This window comes from Oncorhynchus clarkii, chromosome 16 (assembly GCF_045791955.1).
Source record: "Oncorhynchus clarkii lewisi isolate Uvic-CL-2024 chromosome 16, UVic_Ocla_1.0, whole genome shotgun sequence".
Taxonomy (NCBI): Eukaryota; Metazoa; Chordata; class Actinopteri; order Salmoniformes; family Salmonidae; genus Oncorhynchus; species Oncorhynchus clarkii.
This window is the reverse complement of record NC_092162.1, coordinates 62366088-62374637: the sequence shown is the minus strand read 5'-3', so window position 1 is coordinate 62374637 and position 8550 is coordinate 62366088. Positions and strand designations below refer to the sequence as shown.

General features: G+C 43.8%; 1 protein-coding gene across 1 annotated transcript in view; it reads left to right on the top strand.

The window, feature by feature from the left end:
* The window catches only part of LOC139367363 (RNA-binding protein 25-like), a gene marked incomplete at its 5' end in the record, with an annotated part of 65375 nt that extends 59518 nt beyond the window's left edge, over nt 1-5857 (top strand). Inside the window, 2 exons of the mRNA XM_071105563.1 lie at nt 2412-2575; nt 5666-5857. Coding sequence (XP_070961664.1) covers nt 2412-2575; nt 5666-5857 — 356 coding nt within the window. The remainder of the gene's footprint in view (nt 1-2411; nt 2576-5665) is intronic.
* Nucleotides 5858-8550: the final 2693 nt, after the last annotated feature.

Genomic DNA, 8550 nt, shown 5'->3' with positions numbered 1-8550 from the left:
CCATCCGTCTGAAGGAGACCAGGACCAGCTCCCCTCCTCTTTCTCCTTCTGTCCGTCACAGTCTTTTAGTCTTCCTCCTTAATCGTATCCACCGAGAGAGAGATGAGCGAGAGACGAGAGAGAGATGAGAGAGACACGAGCGAGAGAGTGAGCAGGCAATCACACAGGAAATAATAGTGAGATGGAGGTTTGGCTGTAACGGCCCTCCACTACAATGCCTCCAGATTGAATTGAGGATGAGAATGGGGAAACTTTACATTAATGAATCCTTGTAACTGTCATCTTTAAAAAATACAGGTGCTGTAAAACTATTCCACTGTCAAGGCTTTGTGGAACCACATTCATAAATGTTGTATTGCCTTCAGTGAGTGCTCTTCTACTCAGCTCAATTTTCTCCTTTCTCTTTACATGTTGTTTGTGTAATCCTCCTTTCATTCCTGAAAAAATCCAAGCTAAGAGAACAGAAAAAACATGAAACTCATTTACACTTCAACTTTGAACAACAGTTTGAAAAACGAACAGCCAGATTCAAACTTTGCACTTAATCGCACAAATTCTCCATATTTCTCCCTCTCTCTATTTTCCTTCACACTTTCTGTTCCCTTTTTTCCAACACCATTCTTCCTTATCTCCTCATTTCTCTCCAACCTTCTTCTTCCTCTTCTTCACTCTGTTCTCCAGCCGTTTGATTCTGTGTGAATTAATTGCTCCTCATATGGGAGGCGACATACGATTAGTCTTCATCCTGATAATGGTGTGTGTGGCGCACCACCCGGGGATACCATGTCAATTTACTCTGCATCTGCCAAATGATTGGTGTTTACACGGCACATCCCTGGAGGAGAGTTTGTCACAACGCTGTAACTCCTCACATCTCAATAACGCTGGATCCCAGGGTAGAGAAGCCACGTGACTCAGTTGAGAGAGACACACACACACAAGTTTGCAAGTGCTAATGCATGCAAAGATACTTTTTGACTCATGTTCATTTTGAACTACCAACTTCTCATCCTTTCCCAAACTCTCCACCCTACCCTGCTCTCCCCTGTCCCCACTCCTTCAGTCCAGTCAGTCCCAAACACAGTGCTCCATCTCTCCTGTACCATTAATCACCTCTCTCTAATTAACAGCTGCAGTCCTCCCAATCCTCTCCCACTCCACACCTGGTCCATCCTGGTCCAGCAGCACCAACCAGCCGACACACAAGCCTGGCCAATGGGAACTCAGTAGAGACCCAGCAGCACCAACCAGCCGACACACAGCCCTGGCCAATGGGAACTCAGTAGAGACCCTGTCTAGAACTACAACACAATACAACAGACTCTGGCTGCCCTGATCCTATCCACCCCGCCATTCCTCCTACTCACCTCCCTCCCTCCCTCCCTCCCTCCCTCCCTCCCTCCCTGTTCACCTGGGTGGCCGACGCTGTAGTGATGCCATCTGCTGCCCCAGCATGCCCAAGGCCTGGCATGACCACACATGCACACGCATGCACGCACGCACGCACACACACACACACACACACACACACACACACACACACACACACACACACACACAGCATCACAGCTTGGCAATGCAAGCATGGCCCATGGCAGGAGCACACACTTCCGCCTTTGGACAACCAAAACCCCTACACATAGCAATGCCGCACACACACAGACAGACAGACAGACACACACGTGCATGCAGTGTCACATGCTTCATCTGTCTCCCAACAGGGGGAGCTGCAGCACGTCTGTTGGTGATGGAATGAGATAGAGAAAGACTAAGAAAGACCTGATTTGAAACTCACAAAGGGAAAGACTATAAATCTTTACTTCCTGTACACAGTGAAATAGTAATGTGTGTGTGTGTGCATGCTTATGTGTGTCTGTGTGTGTCTGTGTGTGTGTGTAACTGACTACAAATGGAAAAGTACAGCATCCCTGTCAAACTAACCAGCAATTATATGCAAATGCACATTTTTGCGGGGAAGTTATAGTTGTCTCAAGGAAAAGAGAAGAAGATGTTTTACTGAAACTTTAAACGTTGCCCTCTTAATATAGTTTAACTGAAACTTTAAACGTTGCCCTCTTAATATAGTTTAACTGAAACTTTAAACGTTGCCACGTTGCCCTCTTAATATAATTTTACTGCATTCAAATCAAATGATGGTTGTGGGTCGACGTGACTACCAAGTTCTGGTACTTGCCCCCCCATCCAGCATCCCAGAAGTCACTCATCCAGCATCTCATTCCTCAGTGCCATCCTCTCCTGTTCTGTCCTGTCCTGTCCTCTCCTCTCTTCTCCCAGGTGGGGACCTTTGATTGTAAACATTGACATGGTTAATGTGCTGCCAGCAACAACTCCCCTAACGACGCAGTGACAGAGAAAAGAACGCATGGAGAGGGAGAGAGAGAGAGAGAGAGAGAAGGGAGAGCGAGAGAGAGAAGGGAGAGAGAAGGGAGAGAGAGAGAGAGAGAGAAGGGAGAGCGAGAGAGAGAGAGAGAGAAGGGAGAGAGAGAGAGAGAGAGAGAGAGAGAAGGGAGAGAGAGAGAGAGAAGGGAGAGAGAAGGGAGAGAGAAGGGAGAGAGAGAGAGAGAGAGAGAAGGGAGAGCGAGAGAGAGAAGGGAGAGAGAAGGGAGAGAGAGAGAGAAGGGAGAGAGAATGGAGAGAGAAGGGAGAGAGAGAGAAAGAGTAAAGGGAGAGAGTAAAGGGAGAGATTAAAGGGAGGGAGAGAGAAGGGAGAGAGGTGAGTGAGTGTGTCTGTGCATGTGTGAGAGAGAGATTGAAAAAGTGAAAGGGAAAAAGAAAGAGAGAGATAAAAAGAAAGAGAGAGATAAAAAGAAATAGGGAGTGGATTAAACCTGCCGTTGAGGAAAAGGTCTGTCACACAGTGCAATAAAGACAACTTCATTAAATGTTGCAGGGAATTAGTGAGAGGTGCGTGTGTGAGCGCAGTATACTGTACGTAAGGCAAAGTGGGTCATTAAACAGGGACATTGCAGAGGGAGATCTTAAAGGATATGGAAGAAAGATGTTGCGTATTATAATGTCAATGTAAAAATAAATAAATGGTTAAGGACAACGCTGTGGTAGCGGTCTAATCTAAACATGTTTCCCTAGTGCTTATTTATATAGTTTCTCTGTTAATATAATTCTTCCCTCCCGCTCCTGTTGACATGGAATAAGACAGAAGTGGAATTGATGGGAAAACCTGCTTTAGGTTGTGTTGTGGCTCACACAGTGTTCACTCCTGGGGGGGGGGGGGGGGGGGGGGGGTACGGTGTGTGTGGTGTGTGTGTGTGTGTGTGTGTGTGTGTGTGTGTGTGTGTGTGTGTGTACGGTGTGAGCGCTGCGCTGCCAGGTGCGAGCGGGGGGCCGTGGCAGTATATTTATTAGCGTCTGTCAGGGCGGTGACACTTTGATGAATGGTGGAGAGTAATCAGGGACTCGCTGTGATAGGCTGCACTCACAGCCTTCTACCTGCCAAGCAGCCAAAACACACACACACACACACACACACACACACACACACACACACACACACACACACACACACAGGCATCCGTAAACATGCACGCACAAACATAGAGAAGTACACACACACACACACTTTCAGAAAATAGAGATAGAGAAAAGTAGAAATCTTGCATTGTTTTATGACCATTAGAAGAATCATAACATCATCATAAAGTCTGGTCCTAAAGCAGAAGAGAAAGGAGGAGACAGATGGAGTAGGATCATTTAGCTTTTTGACGCTGATCCAGTTTTGCATTTCTTCCCAAAATTGTTACATTTAGATTTGAGGTAAACTGATCCAACATCTGTGGTATAATCACAGAGCAACAGAAGATGTAAATGCAATGGAAAATCTCTTACTCTGTCTCTTGTGAAGAGCGAACATGGAAAATCTCTTACTCTGTCTCTTGTGAAGAGCGAACATGAAACAGAAGAAGCACTGTGTCTTCCATCCATTATATAAGAAACAAAACACACAACAAGGAAATGACTAACGCCATTAAACCAGTGAATAATAGGAGTGTATCGTCTAATAACTCTTCTGAGGATTCTCTTTCTCTTCCCCAAAGTTTTCCTCCTGTGATTATACCACAGTCAGGCCCACTTGGTGGAAGTTTCCAATAGGCTCAGACGTAGGATCATTTTACCTTCCCCTCAATTCTAAAAGTAACAATTTTGGGAAGAAATGCAAAACTGCTCCTCCTTGCTCTTCTGCTTTAGGACCAGACTTTATGATGATTTTATGATTCTTATAACATATTTACACAATCTTGTGTCTGTAGTGTGAATGGGGATAGAAGACACAAGAGGAGAGGGGATGATTTGAGATAGTCAAAATGACAGGAGAGGAGGAGAGTGAGTGAGTGAGAAAGAAGACAATAAGAAAATAAGACATTAAAGAAATAGTTGAAATATTGGCCTTTAAGCAGTGCTCAGTGTGTACACATTGTAAAACCAAAATTAAACTGGACCCTCGTTCGATAGCACTGTTCTCTCTCTCTCTCTCTCTCTCTCTCTCTCTCTCTCTCCTCTCTCTCTCTCTCTCCTTCTCGCTTTGGGTTAAACTATTTTCATAGTCACAGGGAAGATAAGGAGCACCGGAGAACAGAACATTTTCACCTGTGTGTTAATGTTATCATCACGTCATCACATGTTAGTGTGGAACCCTCAGTAAGTCTCAGAGTCACATCCATCAACAGCTAAAACCAAGTCAGAGAGACCCAGTCAGAGAGACCCTGTCAGAGATATAACCTGTCAGAGATATAACCTGTCAGAGATATAACCTGTCAGAGAAAGAGCCTGTCAGAGATATAACCTGTCAGAGATATAACCTGTCAGAGACAGACCATGTCAGAGATATAACCTGTCAGAGACAGACCCTGTCAGAGATATAACCTGTCAGAGATATAACCTGTCAGAGATATAACCTGTCAGAGAAAGAGCCTGTCAGAGATATAACCTGTCAGAGATATAACCTGTCAGAGACAGACCCTGTCAGAGATATAACCTGTCAGAGATATAACCTGTCAGAGACAGACACTGTCAGAGATATAACCTGTCAGAGATATAACCTGTCACAGACAGACCCTGTCAGAGATATAACCTGTCAGAGATATAACCTGTCAGAGACAGACCCTGTCAGAAATATAACCTGTCAGAAACAGAGTCTGTCAGAGACAGAGCCTGTCAGAAACAGAGTCTGTCAGAGACAGAGCCTGTCAGAGATATAACCTGTCAGAGATATAACCTGTCAGAGACAGACCCTGTCAGAAATATAACATGTCAGAAACAGAGTCTGTCAGAGACAGAGCCTGTCAGAGATATAACCTGTCAGACAGAGACTGTCAGCGACAGAGCCTGTCAGAAATATAACCTGTCAGAAACAGAGCCTGTCAGAGACAGAGTCTGTCAGAGACAGAGCCTGTCAGAGATATAACCTGTCTGACAGAGCCTGTCAGAGACAGAGACTGTCAGAGATAGAGCAGACAGGCCCATAGAGACAGAGATGGAGAAAGGTAGAGAGGGTGAATGAGTGTGAGAGATTCACACCAGAGCATTGACACTGATATGTTCTCTACTGTTGACATGAGTGTCTGAACACAAGGACACCCCCCCTTCTTTCACTTTCTCAGCTTTCTGTGTTCCCCTTCCTCATTCTCAGTCAAGTGCAGTCAAGCAGGCCCGAGTGAGTTTGCATCCATTTGCAGTCATGGAGATGTGCTGTGTGTCTGCCTCTCCTAAGGGCCTCTCTTCAACAGTTATTAAACAGATCCTAAACACATCACCATTCCTCACTGCCACACCGCTCACACCTGTGTGTGTGGCCCCTGGGGGCCTCCCGTCGGAGGAGTGACTCCAGGAAGATTACGACTGCAGTGACATGCCAGGCAGGGAGAGCTGCCTATTACCCCACTGATCATGAGCGTGCTCACACACACATACACCTGTTTACGCGGCAACAGAGGGTTAATGGACTGCTATGGGATGGAATGATGCAGGAGGAGGTCAACTATTACAATTACTGGGCAATTGATTTCCATTGGTGTGTCAAAGGAGAGTGTTACTCTGTCAATGTCAACTCAACCTGGCAGATAGTCCTCCCCAGAGAGAGGGAGAAAGAGAGAGAATCCCCCTGGTTTCCACCTCTCTCATTACATTCATTAGTTTATTAATTCTGCTTTATGTGCTTTCTCCGTCCTTTTTGTTTCCCCCCACTTTTGTCTTTATCCAGGAACTCCCCAGCTAGCACATTTGGTTCCTAGGGAAGTTGTGGGAACTTACGTTTTTCGTTTCCCTTGGGATCTGGGAACGAAGCCATAAGTTTCCTCACTGGTAAAACGTTGAATTTTTTCGTATTTTACATTTTTTACGTTCTTAGAATGGCAGTGAACATTTCGCCTGTCCTGGGAATGTTAATTTTTAGGTTGCATGGACGTTCTGTGAAGGTTTTACTCTGGTTCCTTTAAAGTTGTCCTGGAATGTTTTATTAACGCTCTGAGAACGGAAATTATAGGTTATTTTGAGTTTTCCATCAATCTTTCACTGAATCTTTCAATAAGACTTTTAAGAACACTGCTAGTTTATTTTGGGTAAACATTTTTGCACTCGAAGCACAGATAGACATTAATCATACAAACACATGCATTTTCTATCATTGAGGTTAGAAACTATAATCTTCTATCCATGGAATTAATCCACTGCACCACTAGGATGGAGCTAACATGCCATGTTTTCTACACTTACAAAGCTGTTCATTTTATTCTATTCAAGCAGACCCCATTTCAAAGGAAACGAGCACTGTTGAACATCGCTTTGTGGGCGCAGCCAACACACCTGAACACACTTACAAGAGACAGGATAGAGAGGGTTTTTGTTGATGCTGATAATAGAATACATACGTTCTTATTAAACAATGTTCTCTAACTTTACTATAGTTTTCTTGTGGTTTTTATGGAAAGTTTTCTTAACGTTCTGAGAACCAAATGTATGTTTTAAATAACATTCTTAGAGTGTTCTCTAAACATTGCTAAAATTTCCTTGTGGTTTTTACGAAAGGTTTTCTTAAAGTTTTCTAAACAGTTTGAGAACATGACTTTAACTATAACCATGAGGAAACTGTAGGAAACGTTATGCTGAATTACTGAAATTTCCACAGAGGAATGTTCTTTATTTTTTTTTAAATTTTAGGAGGTAGATCAGCTTCAATTTTTTTTTGCAAAAAAGAACAACAAATAAATATTACATTTACAGTGCCTTGCGAAAGTATTCGGCCCCCTTGAACTTTGCGACCTTTTGCCACATTTCAGGCTTCAAACATAAAGATATAAAACTGTATTTTTTTGTGAAGAATTAACAACAAGTGGGACACAATCATGAAGTGGAACGACATTTATTGGATATTTCAAACTTTTTTAACAAATCAAAAACTGAAAAATTGGGCGTGCAAAATTATTCAGCCCTCTTAAGTTAATACTTTGTAGCGCCACCTTTTGCTGCGATTACAGCTGTAAGTCGCTTGGGGTATGTCTCTATCAGTTTTGCACATCGAGAGACTGACATTTTTTCCCATTCCTCCTTGCAAAACAGCTCGAGCTCAGTGAGGTTGGATGGAGAGCATTTGTGAACAGCAGTTTTCAGTTCTTTCCACAGATTCTCGATTGGATTCAGGTCTGGACTTTGACTTGGCCATTCTAACTATTTTTGAACCATTCCATTGTAGATTTTGCTTTATGTTTTGGATCATTGTCTTGTTGGAAGACAAATCTCCGTCCCAGTCTCAGGTCTTTTGCAGACTCCATCAGGTTTTCTTCCAGAATGGTCCTGTATTTGGCTCCATCCATCTTCCCATCAATTTTAACCATCTTCCCTGTCCCTGCTGAAGAAAAGCAGGCCCAAACCATGATGCTGCCACCACCATGTTTGACTATGGGGATGGTGTGTTCAGGGTGATGAGCTGTGTTGCTTTTATTCCAAACATAACGTTTTGCATTGTTGCCAAAAAGTTCAATTTTGGTTTCATCTGACCAGAGCACCTTCTTCCACATGTTCGGTGTGTCTCCCAGGTGGCTTGTGGCAAACTTTAAACAACACTTTTTATGGATATCTTTAAGAAATGGCTTTCTTCTTGCCACTCTTCCATAAAGGCCAGATTTGTGCAATATACGACTGATTGTTGTCCTATGGACAGAGTCTCCCACCTCAGCTGTAGATCTCTGCAGTTCATCCAGAGTGATCATGGGCCTCTTGGCTGCATCTCTGATCAGTCTTCTCCTTGTATGAGCTGAAAGTTTAGAGGGACGGCCAGGTCTTGGTAGATTTGCAGTGGTCTGATACTCCTTCCATTTCAATATTATCGCTTTCACAGTGCTCCTTGGGATGTTTAAAGCCTGGGAAATCTTTTTGTATCCAAATCCGGCTTTAAACTTCTTCACAACTGTATCTCGGACCTGCCTGGTGTGTTCCTTGTTCTTCATGATGCTCTCTGCGCTTTTGACGGACCTCTGAGACTATCACAGTGCAGGTGCATTTATACGGAGACTTGATTAC